Consider the following 23,173-nt stretch of genomic DNA (forward strand, 5'->3'; position numbering starts at 1 on the left):
GCACAGCTGAGCCGTGGAGTTTTTATAGCATGTTAGGGGGGCCTCGGAAAGAAAAAGGTTGAGAACCCCGGCCCTACTTTGAGCCCTAAAAGATACTCTTGGTAAATCAGCTCTCCTAGCGTGGAACAATGACCTCTCACCCGAGGTGGGTGGGCCGGATGCTCAGCTGGTGTAGATGATCTGTCATTCTATTGAAATCAGCGGAACTTTGCTGACTTACACACATGATGATCTGGCCCAGTACCGGATTGACACCGGGAAACTTGTGTTAGAGTGACTGCTATAATTTCTATTGGACTAGTGTCTAGAGACCCCAACCAAGAGCAGAGAACCATTGTGCTCAGCATTATACAAACACAGTGTAAGGGTGTGTCTACACTGCAGGGTAAGCCTGGGTCTGTGGGACTCAAGTCAGCAGGCTTGGTGCTTCTAAGCCTGCGCTTGAGTGTTCACACTGATTAGCAACCCTGGGTTTAGAATTTCTGAATCCTGATTTCCCACCTGTGATCACACGTCCCCATTGCCCTACACAGACCATCCCAGGCTTCCTAGTGCACTCCCCAGCTGTAGCCCTTTATTTGTGGTGCACTGTGGGAAAACTTGACTGTCCATACCCACTGTACCAGAAATTGTCTCAGCCTGTCAACACATCCAGCTGAGTCATCTTTTGGGTCTGCACGCTCCCGGCAATCGGAGCCAGTAACATGGATGAGGCACCATTTGAAGAATTTGACCTGCTTGCGCTTGCGCTCCTGTTTCAGGAAATGGGCAGAGCACTGCAGACGTACCCAAAGTGACAGCTCTTGCACCAAAGAGTTTGCTAGCTAGATAGTAGAGCTGGTTGGAAAAGCTCCGATGGAATGTTTCATGGAGACGGTTTCATTTTGTTGAAGTTGTGATGGAACCCAGGCAGGGCTCTGATGGAATCCTGCCTGCCAGGTTTCTGAAACCTGCCTGGTTTCCTCGCCTGCCCAGCTCTTTGGCAGCTGAGAACCTGGAAGCAGTAGGAACCTCAGCTCCTGAGCTCCTTGATTTCTCAATTCCTCTGCAGTTTTCCTGGCGGGCAGCTGTGGAGTGGGGTTCTCAGGGCTCCCAGCTCTCTGTGAGTTCATCAGGTCGCCTGATAGGAAGCCAAAAGCCAGGAAGTATTGGGAGCTGCAATTCCCAGGGGAGCTCTAGGCAGCCCACCAGGGGAACTGCCCCAGAATCGGAGCTCCATCCCCTTTCACCAAGAATTTCAAAATTTGGGGGTTTCATTCCAAATGGTAATTACACCAAATCTGAAAATATTGAAATCCTGCATGAAACAGAATTCCCTTTCTTCTCACAGCTCTACTAAATAGGCCAAGGGCCAAACTTGCCCAAGGTCACATAGCAGCTGAGTAGCAAAGCAATGAAGAGAGGCCTGGTCTCTCGATTCCCAGCCCACTGCTCTACCCAGTAGACCAGGCTGCCCCTGCTGTTTTGGCAGTCATTATTTTCTTTGTGCTTCTTAATGAAGGTGGTTAATTAGGGATCAAGAAATTATAACTCTCAGGCCCAAAGTTATTTCAAATGTTGCCATTCCTCCTGATTTGTCTTTTATTGTGCTGTGTAAAGAGGAACAGATAAGGTTTTATTTTCCCAGCAGAAAATTTGGACAAATGTGGAAAAACCCTGAAAACCGATTAAAAAAAATATAATTTGGCAACTGAAAAACAAAATATTTTGGCCAGTTTGTAGCCCCCCCTTCCCAGGTCATTCGGATTGTTAATCAGCTTTCCTGTCACTGGTAATGTTTGTACATTGCTTTATACAATATAAAGCAAATCTATGTGTGTGTGCACATGCGTGTGTGTATACATGCCCACATGCTCACTGATTACATGCTTAATTTATGCGATTTTACAGGCTGCAAAAGCCTAGCTGAAAAATGTAGGGTCTGTGATATCAGCAAAAGGAGCAAAACAACACCTGGAGGTCTCTGATTTCAGTCCTGTCTCTGGGGTAGGATCAGCCAATGTGAATTTGTTTTGATTACGTAACACTTCTATCCTGGTGTTTCATTGTCTGGGTGTGTTGCCACTAGACATTTTTCTGGAGGATTTTAGAGGAGACACATTGAGAAAACTAAGAATTTGTCTCCTATTATGCAGCTTGGTTAAACTTGTCATTTTGCTAACTGACCTCTGAACTGTTCATTTCTATTGCTCCAAACGCAGTAAATAAGCCAGTTTCTCAGCTTCAGTTCCTGAGCAATGGAATGTCATCTGGCTGCAGCTAACCAGTGGAGATTTCCCCCAGTGAAGTGAAACTGTTTTCCATGCCAACACCCTTCTCTCCTCACTCCCACCCCCCAGTTTAGGAGATGATTCATGGTACCCTATGGTGATTCTCAAGAGGAGTACAGTCCCTTAGTGAGCACAGCCTGTTGTCTTAATTTAGAGTAGCCCCTAGGTTGCTCTAACTTGCAGTAAGCCTGGGCAACTGTAAAATCAGGGAAACATAATCAACTCCTTGGTGTCCCAGCCCGGTCTTGTGCCGAGCATGTCTTGGCAAAGGACAGAATCTGGCCTGATTATGTTTAGCCCTTCATTCAAATACAGGAAATTAAATAGAGATTGGACCAAATTAATGCCAGATGTAATTCAGATGTAGTCAGTGGGGCTACATAAGGGGCGAATTTGGCTTTCTTATATTTAGTACTTGGGCCTCTCCCTGGAGTCAATGGTACTGAACCAGAACTTCAGTGCAACCAGCCCTTAAAGTCAGCTCCAGCTCTAACCTGAGCCCATCTCTACTTTAGTGTAAGTTTAGTTTTAAGCAACCATATGTGGAGTTACAGGTCTCATCTCTTCCTTTATATCAGAAAGCAGAAAAGGTCACCTAACCTGGGGAAGACCATCCATCCATCACTGCAGAGTGCTGAGGTTCCAAAAAGCAGGAACGCTTCACCGGGTATGTTATTCAATTCTATTAGTGTTTAGAGAGTTCTTGGCGTGCGGCATGGAAAGGTCTAATCTTTTAAAGGTTCGTCTTTTAAAGCTCTCCTGACAGAGATGCAATTCCTAGAAGAGTGCTGTTGAAATGATTGATATGTTCTCTATGGCTGCTTGAGTGTAGTAGTGCTATTATTTTAAACTCGTGGGAATAATCACAAATAAATTTCTTTACAAAGCTCAAAAATTTCTTAAGCCCTGAGGGATCAGAGCTTAGGCCCTCCTAGAGCTGAATCCAATGTTGGAATGTGGCCAAAAGACTAGGGTTTTCTTCTAAGGAGTTCCATGAGATCTTTGATGTCCACTAGGGCCATCCAAATATTTCATAAATAAAAATACATGTAACTAATATTGCATTTTTTCCTGTTCATAACTCATCCACAAACTGACTATGATTTTTGCAAATTTCTTATTCAAAATTCTTCAGCAGATAATTTCTGTGAAAAATCCTTTCCCTGTAGCTCATTTGTGGCAATGTGAATATTTAATCTTCGAGATGTTTTCATTGGTCACAAGTTTCTCTTTCACTGAAGGAGTACTGCATATCTTTTAGACTTAGGTTTCAAGTATAAATAATCATAATTATTATTACACTGAATGTGCTAGGAGTTTCCCAAACATTCAAGATGGACATCTCTGTTCCAAGGAGCTCTCAATTAAATTATGAATTCACAATTCACATTCTGTAATATCTATTAAGTATTCATAATGACCAGAGGTGGTCAGGAAGGCTTAAATCTTACATCTCATTCAAAAGATTACAGGTCAGACGTAACCTGGCATAACTGCATTGATTTCAATGAACTATATAGTTGTGAACATGTGAATGTATACAAATAAGGGCTGTCAAGTGACTAAAAAAATTAATTGCGATTAATCGCACTGTTAAACAATAATAGACTACTATTTATTTAAATATTTTTGGATGTTTTCTACATTTTCAAATATATTGATTTCAATTACAACACAGAATACAATGTGTACAGTGTTCACTTTATATTTATTTTTGATTACAAGTATTTGCACTGTAAAAAAACAAAAGAAATAGTATTTTTCAATTCACCTAATACAAGTACTGTAGTGCAATCTCTTTATCATGAAAGTTGAACTTGTAAATGTAGAATTATGTACAAAAAATAACTGCATTCAAAAATAAAACCATGTAAAACTTTAGAGCCTCATTCCTACTTCTTGTTCAGCCAATCATTCAGACAAACAAGTATGTTCACATCTTTCAGGAGATAATGTTGTCTGCTTCTTGTTTACAATGTCACCTGAAAGTGAGAACAGGCGTTCTCAGGGCACTGTTGTAGCCAGCGTCACAAGATATTTACGTGCCAGATGTGCTAAAGATTCATATGTCCCTTCATGCTTCAACCACCATTCCAGGGGACATGTGTCCATGCAGATGATGGGTTCTGCTCGATAACAAACCAAAGCAGTGCGGATCGACACATGTTCATTTTCATTATCTGAGTCAGATACCACCAGCAGACGGTTGATTTTCTTTTCTAGTGGTTTGGGTTCTGTAGTTTCTACATTGGAGTGTTGCTCTTTTAAGATTTCCAAAAACATGCTCCACACCTCGTCCCTCCCAGATTTTGGATGGCACTTCAGATCCTTAAACCTTGGGTCGAGTGCTGTAGCTATCTTTAGAAATCTCACATTGGTACCTTCTCTGCGTTTTGTCAAATCTTCAGTGAAAGTGTTCTTAAAATGAACAACATGTACTGGATCATCATCCGAGACTGCTATAACATGAAATATATGGTAGAATGCGGGTAAAACAGAGCAGGGGACATACAATTCTCCCCCAAGGAGTTCAGTCACAAATTTAATTAATGGATTTTTTTAATGAGCGTCATCAGCATGGAAACATGTCCTCTGGAATGGTGGCGAAAGCATGAAGAGGCATATGAATGTTTAGCATACCTGGCACGTAAATACCTTGCAATGCCGGCTACAAAAGTGCCATGCAAATGCCTGTTCTCACTTTCAGGTGACATTGTAAATAATTAAGAGGGCAGCATTATCTCCTGTAAATGTAAACAAACTTGTTTGTCTTAGCGATTGTCTGAAGAAGAAGTAGAACTGAGTGGATTTGTAGGCTCTGAAGTTTTACATTGTTTTGTTTTTGAGTGCAGTTATGTAACAAAAAAAAAATCTACATTTGTATGTTGCACTTTCACAACAAAGAGATTGCACTACCGTACTTGTATGAGGTGAATTGAAAAATACTGTTTCTTTTGTTTATCATTTGTACAGTGCAAATATTTGTAATAAAAATAATATACACTGATTTCAGTTACAATATATATGAAAATGTAGAAAAACATCCAAAATGTTTAATAGATTTTAATTGGTATTCTATTGTTTAACATGTGATTAAAACTGCGATTAATCGCAATTAATTTTTTTAATCATGATTAATTTTTTTGGTTAATCACGTGATTAACTGTGATTAATCGATAGCCCTAATACAAATAGTTCTAAGAATGTTGACTTCAGTGCAGCCATGCCGATTTATATCAGTTGGGGATGTGCAATATACTTCAAGTAGGATATGTGACAGACCCAGACCAGTGGGGTACAGGAGTCTGGTAGAGGGCAAATATACTGGTCACTGGATGAGTAGCTTTCTGTTCCCTGAGTGACCAGAGAAGGGGCTGCACTGGAGTAATCAGGAACCTGCTAGAACCAGTTAAGGCAGGCAGGCTAATTAGGACATCTGGAGCCAATTAAGAAGAAGCTTCTAAAATCAATTAAGGCAGGCTAATCCGGGCACCTGGGTTTTAAAAAGGAGCTCACTTCAGTTTGTGGGGGGAGTGTGAGGAGCTGGGAGCAAGAGGTGCAAGGATCTGAGAGTGAAAGGGTGTGCTGCTGGAGGACTGAAGAGCACAAGTGTTATCAGACACCAGGAGGAAGGTCCTGTGGTGAGAATAAGGAAGGTGTTTGGAGGAGCCCTGGGGAAGTAGCCCAGGGAGTTGTAGCTGTCATGCAGCTGTTACAGGAGGCACTATAGACAGCTGCAGTCCACAGGGCCCTGGGCTGGAACCCGGAGTAGAGGGCAGGCCCGGGTTCCCCCCAAACCTCCCAATTGACCTGGACTGTGGGTTCTCCCAGAGGGGAAGGTCTCTGGGCTGTTCCCCAACCCACATGGTGAATCTCTGAGGCAAGAAAATCTGCCAATAAGCGCAGGACCCACCGAGATAGAGGAGGAACTTTGTCACAGATAATAAACAGTACCCCCCAGACCTTGTAAGATGACTCCACCAAGTGTGATGGCTGCAAGACTGAAGACCCAGCATTAAAGTAAATGTGAAGACCCAATGAAACATTCAAATGGATGAGTTTTAAAAGGTTACAAAAGGAAAATGTGACCTTTAGGATTTCATTAGATCAGATAAATCCCTTAAATATTTGATATTGACATACATCTTTGAAGATGGAGTAGTGACTAGAACTTTTTGGGAAACAGTTTTAATGAGAAAATGCCAATGTTGAAACCAAAACTTGGGTTGGCTTTGACCAGTTTTTCAAGTTGAAATTTTTTTTGTGCGGGGGGAGGGAAAGGAATGAGACTGTCAACGTGTTTTGTTTCGACATTTTTGAAAAAAAAATTCTGATTTTTTGTTTTGAAATTAATTTTTGTTTTAAAATTTGAGTTAATTATTGTAAAATGATTTGTAATGGTCAAAATTAAAACAAAACATTTTGAAATGATCAAACCCGATTTTTTTAAAAAAAGTTTGGTTCACAACAGATGTTGAGATTATTACTTTTTGTCCCAATTTGGGAGGAGAAATGTTTTGATAGCTCTACAATTTTTGTGCAATGGGAAACTGTTTTCCGCCTTGCACTAGTACTAATCACACAAGCAAAGGTGTAGCGTTGCTAGCAGTGCCATTGCATGAGGTGGTTTACTCAAGAGATTAAGAGTTATGTGTTTATTTAAAATTCTCATTACTACAGCGTTATCAGATTCAACAGCTAACCTGAAAAGCACCTTGGAGGATATTTCATCACCATTCAACTTGACTTCCAGAATAAACGTGCTCAACAAAATTCTAAGTTTGGGGAAGGTAATTTTTGTACCCGTGGTGCAGTGACATGGAATTAATTTGTTTTTGTTTAAATAACAGAGTTTTAAGCAGAATGGGGCTGACTCACAGGTGGTGTGAATTGATTTTAATGGAGTTACGATAATCGTGACGCCAGCTGACAAGCTGCTCCCATCATTTGAATGTGTATTTTATTTTAGGAAAGGGAAGATAGTTGCAGAGGGTGGGTTGTTAAGTGACTATGGTAAATTTCGTTTTCCTCTAAGCATAACCCACAAGTGTTATATTAGATATCCAAATTTCTTTGCCACTTCACAGCTTACCAAATACCAACAGACCATACCTCTGATATTCGAGCACAGGATTTCTCTAGTTTATTCAAAGCAAGGGCACTCCATAAGGCAAAATGTATATCCTCTTTCACATTCAACTAAAATACCATGTCATAGTCATTGCTATCATAGACTGCATTTGCCGACAACTACCGTACAGTGGTTTCAGAGATGCCACAGTATCCGTCTGTGATAAGAATTGTTTAGGGTTGTGAGCTTTTTGTCAGTTAATGTACAACACTATGCCCTGGACTTTGTCTACCTTTAATTGATAAATTATAAAATATATTAATGTTTTTATGTTATGGCCCCAATCATGCAAACACCTACCCACGTGCTTAACTACATGCATGTGAATAGACTCAGAAGTCAGTGGCACCATTCACATGCATACAATTAAGTATGTGCATAAATGTTTGTGAGCTCAGGGCTAAATTGTTTAACGTAATTACCGCCAGTCATAATTCCTTACTGCTTTGATTAAAGTCACTGTCAGGAAAACCCTGTTTTTATCACCACTAACGTTAAATTTTCCTTTTAGGCGCAGACGCAGGATTCATCTGCGGCAAACCTCAAAATTGTTATCTGTGAGATCATGTCACCATATATAACCTCTTCTGAGCTCCCGTGGGAAAGCATGGGAGCAAACGTTCACAGGACGTTTTGTTTTACCAATGCGTCTCTCTTAGAATCATTTTTCCAAGCATTCAGAAGTCAGATATCTCAGGTGAATAGCCCACCTCCTCTTGTCTCCATTGAGAATATTAAGAATGGCTATTATTATTCTGACGTATTGGGGTAGTGCCTGGGAGCCCTACGAATGGACTAGGATCCCATGTGCAAGGTGCTGTACAAACACACAACCAAAAGATGGCCCCTGCCCTAAAGAATTTGCATTCTAATTCCTTAGGAGCAAGGATAATGTAATTGCTTATGGGTGGCATTTTTTCAAAGAATCTATTGGAATGAAGCACTCAATGCCCATTGAAAAGCAATGAGACTTAGCCTGGTCTACACGGGGAGGGTGGGGGGGAATCAATCTAAATTACGCAACTTTAGCTATGTGAATAATGTAGCTGAAGTCGACATACTTAGATCGACTTACCGTGGTGTCTTCACTGCGGTGAGTCGACTGCTGCCGCTACCCCCTTGACTCTCGCAGCGCTGGAGTACAGGATTCGACGGGAGAGGGCTTGGGGATTGATTAGCGCATCTAGACTAGACGTGATAAATCGATCCCTGCTAGATCGATCGCTGCCCGCCAATCCGGCGCGTAGTGTAGACATATCCTGAGGCATCTAATTTACTCCGATTGGTGTTTTGAAAATTCCCATAATAAAGATGGTTTGTTTCCACCCGTTACTAGTCTTGTCCACTTTAGTAAATATAGGGATCTGCTGAGAATATTAGTAGATTTTTAGAGATCGTTATGACCATCTAACCTGACCTCTTTCATGGGAGCCATATAATTTCACCCAGTAATTCCTGTGTCAATCCCAATAACCGATGAAAGAGCATATCTTTCAAACGGCCATATAATTTATCACTCAAAACAATTATATCTTAAATAAGGTGTATGCTCCCTTTTTATCAGGATGAGCACTGTCTCGCGTTCTCATACAGAATATTCTCAGACTCATACAGAAAGCTAGATTAGGTGACACCCATGAGCAGGGTTCTCCGAACGTGTTGCCCGATGGAGTCACAGCCAGCGCTGCACAGATGCAAAGGCTTTAAAACTAGTTAGACCGCAGGGAATCTTATGCTTTGATGCATTCGTACTCCAGCACTGAGCTGCGTCTAATAAAGGAATCCTGGTCATGGCACTCTGCCACTTAGAGCCAAATGCTAGGCTGATTTAAAAGTATTGCTTCATTGACTTACATGGATTTCTCCCTGTTTGCACCAGCAGAGAATTGGCCCCATGTTCTTTTCTCTCCCCTCCCCTAGGTTCTAGTTTTACCACCTGTCATCTCCCCTACGTCTGTTGCTTTATGATCTCTGCTGTAGAATCTTGTTGTTCTGGGTCCACGAGTGGGAATCTGTGGAGAGGATTTCATGAAGGAGAACAAGTTATTCCACCACGCTGTGCTCATCAGTTACTCACCGTTAAAAGACTAGCTAGAGCTGGACTCATCCCAAGTCCTGTATCAGCTGAAACAATCGCTTGAAATGGAATTTAGATAAGTGGGCCAAATTCATCCCTGGTGTAAACCCATTCATTTCAGCAGAGTTACACTTGGGAGGAATAGGTTCCATTGACACAACTGTAGGCACAATGTGCAGAATCACCCAGATATGAGCCCTGCTGAATGCCTGCACTGCACTGGGGCCTCCTTGCCTTCACAGTGTACCTGAATTGCCAGATCCTAAGTGGAGGGAAATCAGTTGCCAATGGGCTGTTACCTCTTGTCCCTGGCCCCCGCTAGGGTGACCAGATGTCCTGATTTTATAGGGACAGTCCCAATATTTGGGCCTTTTTCTTATATAGAGGCGTATTACCCCCCACCCTCTGTCCCGATTTTTCACACTTGCTATCTGGTCACCCTAGGCCCCACACAGGTTGGTGAGGAGTGGCTTGTCGGGGGTGTGGTATAAGCAGAACCCCAGAAAGCACCAGGCAGCACAACTAAGCTGGCTTAGAGGAGGTCGTAAGCTGTGTTAGAAAAAGGGCGGGGGCATCTTCCGTCCTTCAGAGCAGGGATTGAATTGTGACTCCAAGAGACCCCAATTTGGTTCCTTGTCGGGTTCTTGGGTCATTGCAGTTGTGTGTTATCCCTTGCTGAGGCTGGATTGCAAGGGTGCAGCCTCGCTCAGAATAAATAGCATACTCAGCCCACAATTGTATTGCATTCAAAAATATTTTCCAATTTTAATTTTCATGCAACTGGTAAACACCTTCCAAAATTGTCCTGGGGTTACCAGAGTTTAAAATGCTCTGGTACGAATTCCAGAGAGCTGTACCCGTTTGAATGCGCAATGTGAATATTTTGGTTATGTGGTGCAGCTAGTTAACAAATATTAAATGTCCTCTTAACCTGTAAATAATTGTATCTCATTTTCATGGTTTAAGTTGCAGCAGGACCCTCAGTACCAGGTGACATTTGTCGAAGAAACCGTCTCGTTCCTGTCACTCATCTCACGAGTGCAGAATGACACCTCTTTGTGGCATTTCCTCTTGATGGCCCCCGATGTGGTCCAAGGCAGTCTGAGAATGAAGGATATATTTGCTTTTCTTCAGAACACAAGCAGGTAGGACAACAGAAAGGATGGGAAAGGCGCTGACGGTATGGTGGTTATGCCTGTTATTGAGCAGGCAGTCGTGATGTGGCAACTCAAAGCAACAAACAGGGAGTTAGTTTTGTTGGGCTATCTTACTGTATATCTGAAGTCTCTAAGGATGGTGGGTAACACACTGACTTTCAGTGAGACTCGCGCCCCTATGGGCATGTCTACACAGCCCGCAGAAGGGAGCCTTTCAGCCTGGGGTTAACAGACTTATGTTAGTGGGGCTCGCACTAGTGTACTAAAAACATCACTGCAGCTATTCCAGCTTGGGCAGGAGCTTGCGCTTTGAAGCCCACCCTGACCCGCAACTTCAAAGTGGTGTCTACACAGCTAATTTTAGAGCACTGGCACAAGCCCTGCTAGCCCAAGTCTGTTAGCATGGGTTGGAGGGCTTGCTGTTATGGGCCGTGTAGACATGTAGACATACCCTGTGTTGCTAAGTCACTTGTGAAAGTGACTCCTGTGTCACTCAAGTACTTTTGCAAATTTTACCCAGTGTCAGCTGGCGATAAACCTGTTCTGAGGCATAGTTGGTAAGCAGCTATCATTACCACATGGAAGTTGAAAGGCTAGGTAAGTGACTGTCCAAAATGTCAGATGAAGACAAATCCTTTCTTCCGTGCTCCTCGATAAGTTTTTGATGATGATATTAGCTAACCAGCTCCTTCCAGAAGATCTCAGGTCCAGATGCACTGGTATATTCTAGCTGCTTTGTACCACTCTATGAATTCGGCTTAGAAGAAATATTAAACTAGGTTTATGGTTACTTTGCATTGCTACATTGGCATCAAGCAGCCAGACCAGAGTGGTGAATCTGGCTTTTAGAGTTTTGTGGCTTTGAAACTATAGCTGTAGGTAGGAAGAAGTATCTTTGGCATGATATTTGTTGCTCAACAGTTACAGGAAAAATGGAGGGGACAAAACAGAGACGCAAAGAGATACATAATCTTTAGTGCCCGGATTGAAACCTTTGACACTCTCTCCAACTAGGATTGTGAAAACTCTCCTCAGTGGGCTCAGTCCTGAAGTCCTTTCCCAATTCTTACTCAGACAAAACTCCCATCTAAAGCAAAAGGACTTCAGGATTGTGCCCCAAATTGGGGTATCGGGAGAAATTTGTGCAACTCATCCACTGGCTGCATGACTGAAAGCTGGATAGTGTATCTGTGGAGATCATTGTGTCTGGTCCACTTCATAATATCCAATGGAGTCAAACGAAGTGTCTCTTTGTCAAGTCTCTTTCCAACAATGATTGATGGAGATGATGCTGGCAAGCTGTATTTAATATCAAACACCTGGTAATTAACACCTTAACTTGAGCAGTTTGAAGACCCTTACAGAAGTTGCCAAGGGGGTTGGTTGTGAACTTTTTTATGGAGCTGATTGTGATCTTGGCAGACTTGGGATTCACTCTTGCTCATATTAACAAGAAGCAGAGGAAAATAAAAACAATCGATGTGCCATTAGTCTGGAGAAAACTGAGATCATGTCCTAACCTGCACTTGAGGAAGCACATATACGATCTAGTATCACGATCCTCAGTGGAGCCACTCTCAACGTGATAACAGATTTCATTTTCTTCGATGGAGTTTTGTCAATGCTACTCTTCTTAATCGAGGAGCTACCTGTGAGTGTCCACATTCATTAGACTGCTGCTTTCAGCTCTGTAACCAGGACTGTATCACACAAGAAGACATAACATTCACTGTGCTATTCCATCTCACAGGGACATGTTATCACTTCTACATCAAAGAGCTGTGCAGAATTTCATCAGTGGCACCTTGGAGCTGGTATACCTAGAAAGCGGCATGATAAATGCAACAATAAAGGATTTGTGCAAAGAGCTTGCACAAATACAATTTGAAATTATGATTACGGAAGTACATCTTAGCCAGACTGGGCATGTCCTCTACATGAAAAAACAGGTTCTCAAGAAAATATTGCACAGTGATTTTTATAGGTGAATGATCAAGAGGCACACAAAGAACCTCCACCCACGGTGACATTGATATTAATATATGGGAAGCTGCCTCACCAGAGCAGTGAAGTAACATCTTGTGCAGAAAGTTTTGGAGCAAATTTTATTACCCTGTAGGAGAAACTGAGGCCTTGCAAGCAAAGAAGACAGGAATTATGGATAGGGTTGCCAATTTTGATTGGACATATTCCTGAAAGTTTCATCACATGACATAATAATCAATTAAAGATTAATCTTTAATTCCTGAAGACTTCAGGACAATCCTGGGGGGTTGGCAACCCGTATTGTGAACCCACCTAGTAAACATTCCTGGTTTTTAAATTTTCCTGCCCAGCCAGGGAATTAATAATTGGACTCTTCATCTACCTTCAAGACCACAAAAGTTCTTGCAAAACTATTCAACTTTGAAATAAAGGACAAACAGCAACACCAGTTTCTATTTCTACTCCTTTATATAATTTGTGCTCACTTTTGGCAATCCGTGGCATCTAGTGCCCTCACGATTCCTTTCCTGATGCTTTTGACACAGTGCGACAGGTGCAATTTTTATGCATATCCCAGCTGCAACTTCCCCTTTTGAGGCTCTTGCTGCTTACTCTTCCTAATGTGCACCTGGGCAGAATGAAAATATTCAGGTTAACACTGAGGGGGGAAAACCTATCCAAGAACATTACAATAAATATGGAGACACAATAACCACCATACTTTGTCCTTGCTCTGGGCCCATTCTTTCAAGGCAGCATGTGTTCATCCACACAGTACGAATCAGCTCTACTATGCTGTTTGCATATCTCTTGCAGCATGTAAACAGGGCAGCAGTTGTAACTCCACATGCAATGCTGAATTGTACAATGACTCTGCACCTACCATAAATGTTATACATGCAGAACATAGAGCGGCTGATCCAATGCCCATTGAAGTCAATGGAAAGAGTCCTCAAGATTTCAATAGTCTTTGATATATGCAGTGGTGTTGTAACTGTGCTGGTCCCAGGTTATTAGAGAGACAAGGTGGGTGGGATGCTATCTTTTATTGGATCAACTTCTGTTGGTGAGAGAGAGACAAGCATTTGAGCTTACGCAGAGCTCTTCTTCAGGTCAGGTTCTTCAGGTTTTTCAGGCCTGTGTAAGCTTGAAAGCTTGTTTCTCTCTCCAACAGAAATTGGTTCAATAAAAGATATTACCTCATCCACCTTGTCTCTCTAATGGTCTTTGATTCAGATCCATAACACTGTGACTATTGAATAGATATTTTAATGGATACCACTGCAATACAATCAACCTGACAGCTTTTTCTTTGCTAAAAGATCCCTTGTTTCCCTTCAGTCTGAATATTTTAGAGAGAAAATGAATCCTCTGAAATGGCCACCCATTTCCCATCCATTTATCTTGTCTTCTGTGGATTCCCACTTTATCTTGATCCTTACCTGCTCTATTTCTTAGTTTCTTTCAGGAGAAAATTCACCCGGCACTGTGCACCGGATTTAAGTAGTGTATAGGTTTTGCTTGAGCTTCTTGATAGGAATGAATTTAATGAGTATAAGGTGTGTGACAAAGCTCTGAGCCTGTATTGGTGGGTCCCGCGCTTCCAGGGGGATTCAGTGGCCTCAGAAGCTCGCTAAGGCCCTCAATGTGATCTCCCTTTCTCAGTATAGCGGCAAAGGTCACAGCTTATTGAGCTACTTTCATCACAGGCCAGTATGGGAGGTGGGAAGGTGGAATACCCACAGTCTCTGTTGCTCCTTAGAGCTCAGTAGATGCAGTTCGGCCTCCTGCCTGGACCAAAGTCTGCTTCCCCTCTCTGTAGAGCAGGCCTGCACAGCATGCGGCCCGCGTGGGCCCACTGTGCGGCCCGCGGGCAAGCGGTGGGGGGCGGTTTCCTGACAGTCAGAAGCACGGCTGCCGGGGCAGGGGGGCCCGACCTCCCCCACCCCTGGGCAGGGGGCGAACCCGGCAGCCGCGCTTCTGACTGTCAGGGTGGTCAGAGCGCGGCGCGTGGGGCTGTGAGGTCGCCCCCCCGCCCCCGCTCACGCGTCTCCGTCTCCGTCTCCCACTCCTCCTGCCTGGCGTCCAGCGTCACTTCCGGGGCTGCTGAGGCGGGAAGCGCTGGGCATGAGGCAGAGCCGGTAAGTCCGAGCGAGGGGAGAGGCACCCAGCCTGGGCTCAAGCCGCAGCTCACGGGGGCTGGGGTCAGGGGGGGATGTCCAGCTCAGAGGGGCTGGGCTCGGAGCTGAGGTCAGGGCTGCTGGGGGATGGGGTCAGGGGGTGCTTAGCTCAGAGGGGCTGGGCTCAGAGCTGGGGGTCAGGGCTGCTGGGGGATGGGGTCAGGGGCTGCTCAGCTCAGAGGGGCTGGACTCGGAGCTGGGGGTCAGGGCTGCTGGGGGATGGGGTCAGGGGCTGCTCAGCTCACAGGGGCTGGGCTCAGAGCTGGGGGTCAGGGCTGCTGGGGGATGGGGTCGAGGGGTGCTTAGTTCAGAGGGGCTGGGCTTGGAGCTAGGGGTCAGGGCTGGGGGGGCTGGGGTCAGGGGGTGTCAGGCTCAGAGGGGCTGGCAGTCAGGGGGGTGTCCAGCTCAGAGGGGCTGGACTCGGAGCTGGGGGTCAGGGCTGCTGGGGGATGGGGTCAGGGGCTGCTCAGCTCACAGGGGCTGGGCTCAGAGCTGGGGGTCAGGGCTGCGGGGGGATGGGGTCGGGGGGGTGTCTGGCTCAGAGGGGCTGTGCTCAGAGCTGGGGGTCAGGGCTGCTGGGGGATGGGGTCGAGGGGTGCTTAGCTCAGAGGGGCTGGGCTTGGAGCTAGGGGTCAGGGCTGGGGGGAACTGGGGGGGGACGGGGTTCGGCGGGGCTGGGTGGCGCTGGGGGGGGGCCTGTTTCAGCACGGCCGGGGGGTTTTGGCCCTCAGCTATTTTGTTTGGAGTAATATGGCCCTCGCCGCTTTACGAGTTGTGCAGGCCTGCTGTAGAGCATGGCGGGGAGGGAGGGAACCTGGGCCCACCCTCTACACTGGGTTCCAGTCCAGGGACACTAATGGTAGCAGCTGTTGACGGCTTCCCCTTCACCACTGATGCTGCTTTGATTCCCTGGGCCACTTTCCCATGATCCCCTTTTCCCAGCTTCACCCTTACCTCAGGGTACAGTAATGCTTCCTCTCCTCTGGCTCCTTTCACCTGGGCTCCCTTGAGGAACTGGAAGGAGAGCTTTTAAGCAGTATGAGCCGGACCATGATTAGTTCCGCTGTCTCCATTAGCCTAACAGCCTTAACTGACCCTTTGCCGGTTAATTGGAGTCAGGTGCTGGCATTAGCCCAATGACCTTAACTGGTTTAATTGGCATCAGGTGACTTGATTGGCCTGCAGTAGCCTTTGTTTGGCTACCCAGGGAACAGGGACCTGCTCATCCTGAGGCTGATATATTTGCCTTCCACGACTCTTTTATAGCCTTCTGGTCTGAGTCCGTCACAGGTGTCATACATTTCTGCTAATATACTGCCATGGCTTTCCTTCAAAGCACTTTGTTAGCATTTTGTGCATGATCAAACACATAATTAAACATAAGGGCAGCGTCTTTTTTGTCATGTATTTTAAGAATGGTAAGCCGCACTCCATCTATTTCCCACACTCTTTTGTTTCTCCCTGTAAACCTTGAGCCACAATTTGTTTTCACTGTTTTTTCCCCTTAGTGCTCTGATGGCATCTCAACAGGTTTCTCCTCCAGTCATGAGTAATGATGGAATCAAAACTATCCACAACAGGGTTTTGCGTCTTTTGTCTTTCCTGAACTGTTCAGAACAAGGTAAGATCCTTCAAACTAGCTGTATCTTTGTTGAAAAACTGCATTACCAAGGAGTAACATACTGTGAGCTTGTAGGCAACCAGCCCAGCCTTGTGCCATTCAGGGCTTGTCATAATGAATTGTCCCATCAACTTTTAACAAATCTAAATAAATAAATAAAATGTCTCATCACCAATGGAAACTTAAAACTCTTCCTCAATTAATCTGCTGCTACCAAAAAATATATGTTTTTACAGCATGATAATTAACATGAATTAGCTTTCTTAGTGTAATATCTTAGTGGAGACAAAGTGTCGTCGTTTTTACCTCAGTGTAACTAGGCACGGTCAATCCCAGTGGGAGAGTGTGGTATTGAACTCAGGTAACTACATAGAGGTGAAAACTGCAGTGCCTTGTCTCCAGTTGGACTTTACAGTGAGATAGCTATCTCACGGTAGTTGTCTTGCTGTTAAAACACACTTATTGGCAGTGAAAGCATAGCCTTTGAAACTTGTAGGATATACATGAGGGGTCAGGAGAGAGATAAAACATATTTTATATATACACATACACACATACAAAATATGCTATTCTCCATATGCTCCTTTACCTAGTCATAATTAGTTTTCTGTTGTCTTTTTCAGTATGAGTCATGGATGGTAGACATTGGCATTGATAAGGAGGTTGTGGGATTAGTAAAGGGTGGAATTCCATGCCTAAGGTGTGGTGTGGAAAAAAGCATGAAGTCAACTGGTGGGAGAAACAGACAGGGGAAGGGGTTCGAGGTGGCAATGTTTGCAGAGCAGAGGATATGGAGGGGGGTTCCAAACAGAGATAAGAACAGATAATTGAGGGAATAGTGAAGGGCCTTGAAGATGAGCACAGGAAGCTCATAGACTCATAGACTCATAGACTTTAAGGTCAGAAGGGACCATTATGATCATCTGGTCTGACCCCCTGCGTGCTGCAGGCCATAAAACCGTCCCTACCCCTTCCCTGGACTCTGCTGTTGAAGTCCCCAGTCCTGTTTTAAGTGACTTCAATCGGCAGAGACCCTCCTGCTAGAGATCCCTGCCCCATGCTGCGGAGGAAGGCGAAAAACCTCCAGAGGCTCAGCCAATCTGCCCTGGAGGAAAATTCCTTCCCGACCCCAAATATGGCGATCAGTAAGACCCCGAGCATATAGGCAAGAGTCTCCAGCCTGACCCCTGTCAGCCATTATACTATTTACCTACCATTGCTTGGTTTTCCTTGACTACTATGTTTTACCATTAAACCATTCCCTCCATAAACTTATCTAACTTAATCTTAAAACCAGACAGGTCCGTCGCCCCCACCGTTTCTCTCGGAACAAGCAGGCAACATCAAGTTGTGTTACTGGTAGCAAGATGCTGGTAGTGCTAATGGAGTACCTCTACTAGCAGCCCAGATGTTCATGATCCCAAGGTGTTCCTCAGATGGGGAAAACATAGATGGGGAAACCATCTTAGTTAGCTGCCTAAATATAGATTTAGGTGCCTAACTTTAGACATCCAAGTTTGCAAATATAACCATAATTTTCTGTTCAGTTTCCAAACCAACATATGCATCTTCTTTATGCTTCCATTGTAGGCAAAAATAACAGCTCTACAATGGCTGATATTTGCAATCTCTTCATTACCTGGAAAGACAACCAAAGTTCAGTATCTCAGATGGAAGAAGTTTGGAGGTAAAAAAGGACTTACAAAACCATGGACAATGACAAAAATATCATTGAAATTTGTGCTCTTTCCTACAAACTGCTTTTATGTTTTCACTTAAACTGATCTCATATTTTCTAAAACATGTTTCTTTCTTTTTAGAAAAATCAAATTACCGGAGTTTGATGGAGAAGACTTCAGAAGAGCTATTTTCTCAAAGGATTTAGAAACTGTACAAAAGTCCCTATATCTTTTAAAGGGCTTCCAACAACATTTGAATAGAAACAAATCAGAAAACTTAAATCCATTCACAGAATCTGTTGGGAATGAAACCATTCAGCGATTGTATGAAATTCTGAAGTTGGGAATGAATATCCTCTATGACTATAAGTTAAGGAAACCATTAAATAAAGAAACAATTGATGAAGTCTATAACTTCACATCTCTTCTACTTCAGAAAGACTTTAACGGGACTTCTATTTTCAATACAGCAGCCCATTGGAAAGAAATTCAAAGTGCTTTTAAATTAGCTAGTGTGATTTGGGATCTAGCATTTTTAAATAAGACTAATTTTAATACAGTGAAGAGATGGGATATTATCAAAATGAAGATATCTCATAGGATTTCATCATTCCCTGAAGACATTAAAAACTATCTCTATGCAATGCAAAAAATCCCATCTTTGTATTCAGATTCTCTTCTTAAACCTACTATCAGTGAAGTCTTTCAGGAGCAGCTCTTTACTTTCCAGAAAATCTTTGCTCATGTGATGAATGTGAATATGATGAGTCGGTACTATCTATTGAGAAACGTGTTTGAACTTATGGAGACAATCCAAAATTCCACTGATGAAGATCTATGGAAGGAGCTGGATGGCGATTGGCGTACTGTTGAAAAACTAAGGTCCGCAAAATGGAACAACACTGACATCATTGCATATCAGCAGTTTTTAGATATATTGCACAACCATTTATACACATTGAATAATGGTTCAGACGTTCTTTTCAATAAAGAATTGGATCAACTGATAGAATTTGCTACCTGCATGTTACGAGAGTATGGTGGAGAAGCCTCCAGAGTGGCCAATATCTCAATGACCATAGAAGCCATACAAAAAACCCTGTACATATTAAAAGATTTGCAGAAAAAAATTAATATTAGTACTTTAGAAACTATTGATCTAGTCTTTAATTTTGACAATAAAAACACTGGTAGATTGTTGGAAATATTGAGGGTAGGAATGAAAATCCTTTATGACAACAGATTGGGCGAAGCATCCGACAAAGAAAAAATTGATGCTGTCTATAATTTCTCGCATCTGCTACTTCAGAAAGAATTTAACAAGACTTTCTTACAGCACAATACTTCACTGGAAACAAAAGTGTTGGATCTCTTGCATTTAGTCTTGAGTCCCTTCCTCGTGGAAAATAACAATCGTAATGAAAAGCCACAGAATTGCTCTGTCCAAGACATTCTTCACATAATTCTTCAGATGTTGCTTAAAAATATCACACTAAGTGAGTCCCTACCGGGAAGCCATTGCAAATTCCTATTTACTTCCATGGATATTCAGACCAGAACAATGGAAAATCAAACATTTACTGAATTGTTTCAGCTTGCAATAAGAAACCTAGAGCAGACTCCAGAATTTGCTAGCATCTTCAAAAACAATAATGAATATTTTTCAAGGGAGCTGTCGTGTATCATCCAGTCATTACAATTTTCTTCTAGTTTTCTTTCAAACTTAAATACTGTCTCTAACTTTAAGAATCTTTGGATAGAAGAAAAGTATCAAACTCTGACAGCCATCTCTAAGGAGCTTCCCCAGAGTAATGCAACGTGCCTAATACCAGGCTTTCAGAATATGGATAGTGTATTTAAATCTTATCCCTTAAACATTTTGATTCCTATTATTTTGAATGAAACAGACTTGAAGTCACAAAATTTCTCTGGCAGTTCATTAGACTGGAATAGGTTGCCTTTGTCTACTGCCAGTCTACTGCCAACTGCTCCCCAGTGGAATGCCAGTATATATGAATTGGTACAGATGGTCCAAAATGCCTCCAACCAGCCTGAATGGAGACGTTTCTCAAGAGTCTGGAAGAGCATTGGCAATCTGATGATTACCAAATGGAACCTGACAGAAGTGGATTCCAGTGTGAAACTATTGGAAATGTTGAAAAAAGCTCTCAATGTTGTTGACATTGGATTAGCTCACAGAAAAGCAAAAGCACATCAGTTCCTTCATAACTCTAGCTTGGGAATGAAACCTTCCAATTTGGAAGATATATTTAGTTTGTTAAAACTCTTCCTCAACTCAACTTCTGCCACAAACAACAAACCTGACTTGGAGAGGATGTTTAAAAGATTTGCTTCACCAAATGAGATCCCCGCTGAAAGACTTTTCTATACTAATCCCTATTCAGAGAAAATACAACGTTTTTTAAATTTAACTAGAGTAATTTGGTATAAACTCATTTTAAATAAGGAGCTTTTATCCCTCCAAAAACTCCTTGCTACCATGGCAAAGGTGAACATAACTCAGCATTACCTATTGATCTCTTCCCTGCCTAAACTAATGCAGCGTATCCAAAATTCCACTGACGGAGCTCAGTGGAATGATCTCAACAGCTATTGGCACATCGCTGAAATACTGCAGTCCATGAAATGGAGCAGCACCAATGTGATTGCCTACAAGTCACTGTTAGACGCATTGCAAAAACATTTACGTACAGTGCAAAATGGCTCAGGTCTCCTTTTTAGTAACGAATTGGAGAAGTTGGTAAAACTTGCATCCCAAGAGTATGGCGGAGAAGACGCCAGAGAAGCCAATGTCTCAGAATATTTGCAAGCAGTACAAAGGAGTATATTTATTATAAACAACTTGCAACAAAAGTTTAATATCAGTGAATTGGAAACTATTAATCAGTGGATGAATTTTGACAATAACTCCACACAGAGATTGCTTGAAATATTCAGGGTGGGAATGAAAATCCTTTCTGATGCCAGATTGGGCGAAGCATCCAATATAGAAAAACTTGATGCTGTCTATAATTTCTCACACCTGCTACTTCAAAAGAAATTTAACAAGACTTCCTTACAGCACAATACTTCCTTAGAAGCAAAAGTGTTGGATCTCTTGTATTTAGCCTTGAGTCCCTTCCTGGAGGAAGGTAACAATGACAACAAAAAGCTACAGAACTGCTCTGTCCATGACATTTTTTACATAACACTTCAGATGCTATTTAAAAATGCCACGCTAAGCGAGTCCTTACCAGGAAGCCATTGCAAATTCCTGTTTACTTCCATGGACATTCAGATCAGAACAACGGAAAATAAATCATTTACTGAATTGTTTCAGCTTGCAATAAGAAACCTAGAGCAGACTCCGGAATTTGCTAGCATCTTCAAGAACAATAGTGAATATTTTTCAAGGAAGCTGTCGTGTATCATCCAGTCATTACAGTTTTCTTCTAGTTTTCTTTCAGACTTAAATACTGTCTCTCACTTTAAGAATCCTTGGATAGAAGGCAAGTATCAAACCCTGACAGCAATCTCTAAGGAGCTGCTCCAGAGTAATACAACATGCCTACCACCATCTTTTCAGAGTATGACTAGAGTATTTAATTCTCATCCTTTAAGCAGTTTTATTGTTTTTATTTTGAATGAGATGGACATGAATTCACAAAATTTCTCTAGCAGCTCAGTGGATTGGAAGAACTTGTTCATTCTCTTCAGTGATGTGCAGGCTGATGTCCAGCGGAACTCCAGAGTATATGAACTGCTACAGATGGTGCAAAGTGCCCCCCGCCTCTCTGAATGGAATAATTTCTCCAGAGTCTGGGAAGCAGTTGACAACTTGCTAAACACCAAATGGAACCTGACCGAAGCGGCAGGATATGTGAAGCTGCTGGAAGTGATGAAGAGGGATCTGGCTGACAGTGAATTAGCTTCAGGAATATTAGAAACTGCTCATTATGTTCTTAAGAAACTGAATTCTTCTGATCTACCAAGCTTATTGAAAATGGACCTCAACCCAGAGTCTGCCCCTAACAGAGCTAACTTCGATACTGTATTGGACAGTGTTGCTCATCCTTTCAGTGTTATGGCAGAAACCCTTTTCAATAAGACCCTGACTTGGAATGAAGGAGAACAAACCCTGTCCCCTAACAGTTTGGTTGCACAGTAAGTTCATTTATTTCCAATTTCATAACTGTCTCAATTTTTTGTAGAATCTACAATGACTTCTGGCTTCCAGTTTATTTTACTTGTCTATTAAAGGAGCAACATTAAACTGTAGTTACATGAGCTACACCTAGCTAGGGACATAAGATACAATAAGAAAAGGTTCTATGAATATATTAGGAGCAAGAGACATAGGAAGAAAAATGTAGGTCTCCTACTTAGTAGGGAAGGATAGCTAATAATGGATGACATCAAGAAGGCTATTATGTTTAATATGCCTGTTTTACTTAAGTTTTCATAAAGAGGTAAATTGTAACCAGGTACTCAACACAATTAATATTAACAAGGGGGAAGGAATGCAAGCCAAAATAGGGGAAGAACTGGTTAAATAATATTTAGATAAGTTAGGTGTATTCAAGTTGGCTGAGGCTGATGAAATCACCCAAGGGTACTTAAGATACTAGCTGGAGCAGTCTCAGAATGATTAGTAATTAACTTTGAGAACTCCTGGAGGACAGATGAGGTCCCAGGGGACTGGAGAAGGATAAACCTATCTTTAAAAATGGGACCAAAGAGGACCTGTGGAATTATAGACCAGTCAGCCTAATTTTGATATCTGGAAAGATACTGGAACCAATTGTATTAAATTGTCTGTAAACCCAAAGAGGATAATAGTAGCCTACAGAGATTTGCAAGTACAAATCATGCCAAACCAACCTAATTTGCTTCTTTGTCCCTAGTGGATAGTAAACACAATATATCTTGATTTTAGTAAGGCTTTTGTCACAGTTCCACATGACATTCTCATGAGAAAACAAGGGAAACATAGTCTAGATTAAATTGGTACAAGGTGGGTGCAAAATTGTCAGAAAGACTGGACACAAAGAGAAGTTATCAATGGTTCACTG

General features: G+C 42.6%; 1 protein-coding gene across 1 annotated transcript in view; it reads left to right on the forward strand.

Moving 5' to 3' along the window:
• The window catches only part of ABCA12 (ATP binding cassette subfamily A member 12), a 132,721-nt gene that overhangs the window by 17,680 nt on the left and 91,868 nt on the right, over positions 1-23,173 (forward strand). Inside the window, exons 4-10 of the mRNA XM_054044866.1 lie at positions 2,849-2,937; positions 6,951-7,060; positions 7,913-8,098; positions 10,445-10,623; positions 16,310-16,422; positions 18,013-18,109; positions 18,243-22,265. Of these exons, the coding sequence (XP_053900841.1) occupies positions 2,849-2,937; positions 6,951-7,060; positions 7,913-8,098; positions 10,445-10,623; positions 16,310-16,422; positions 18,013-18,109; positions 18,243-22,265 (4,797 nt within the window). The remainder of the gene's footprint in view (positions 1-2,848; positions 2,938-6,950; positions 7,061-7,912; positions 8,099-10,444; positions 10,624-16,309; positions 16,423-18,012; positions 18,110-18,242; positions 22,266-23,173) is intronic.

This window comes from Malaclemys terrapin, chromosome 11, assembly GCF_027887155.1.
Source record: "Malaclemys terrapin pileata isolate rMalTer1 chromosome 11, rMalTer1.hap1, whole genome shotgun sequence".
NCBI lineage: Eukaryota > Metazoa > Chordata > Testudines > Emydidae > Malaclemys > Malaclemys terrapin.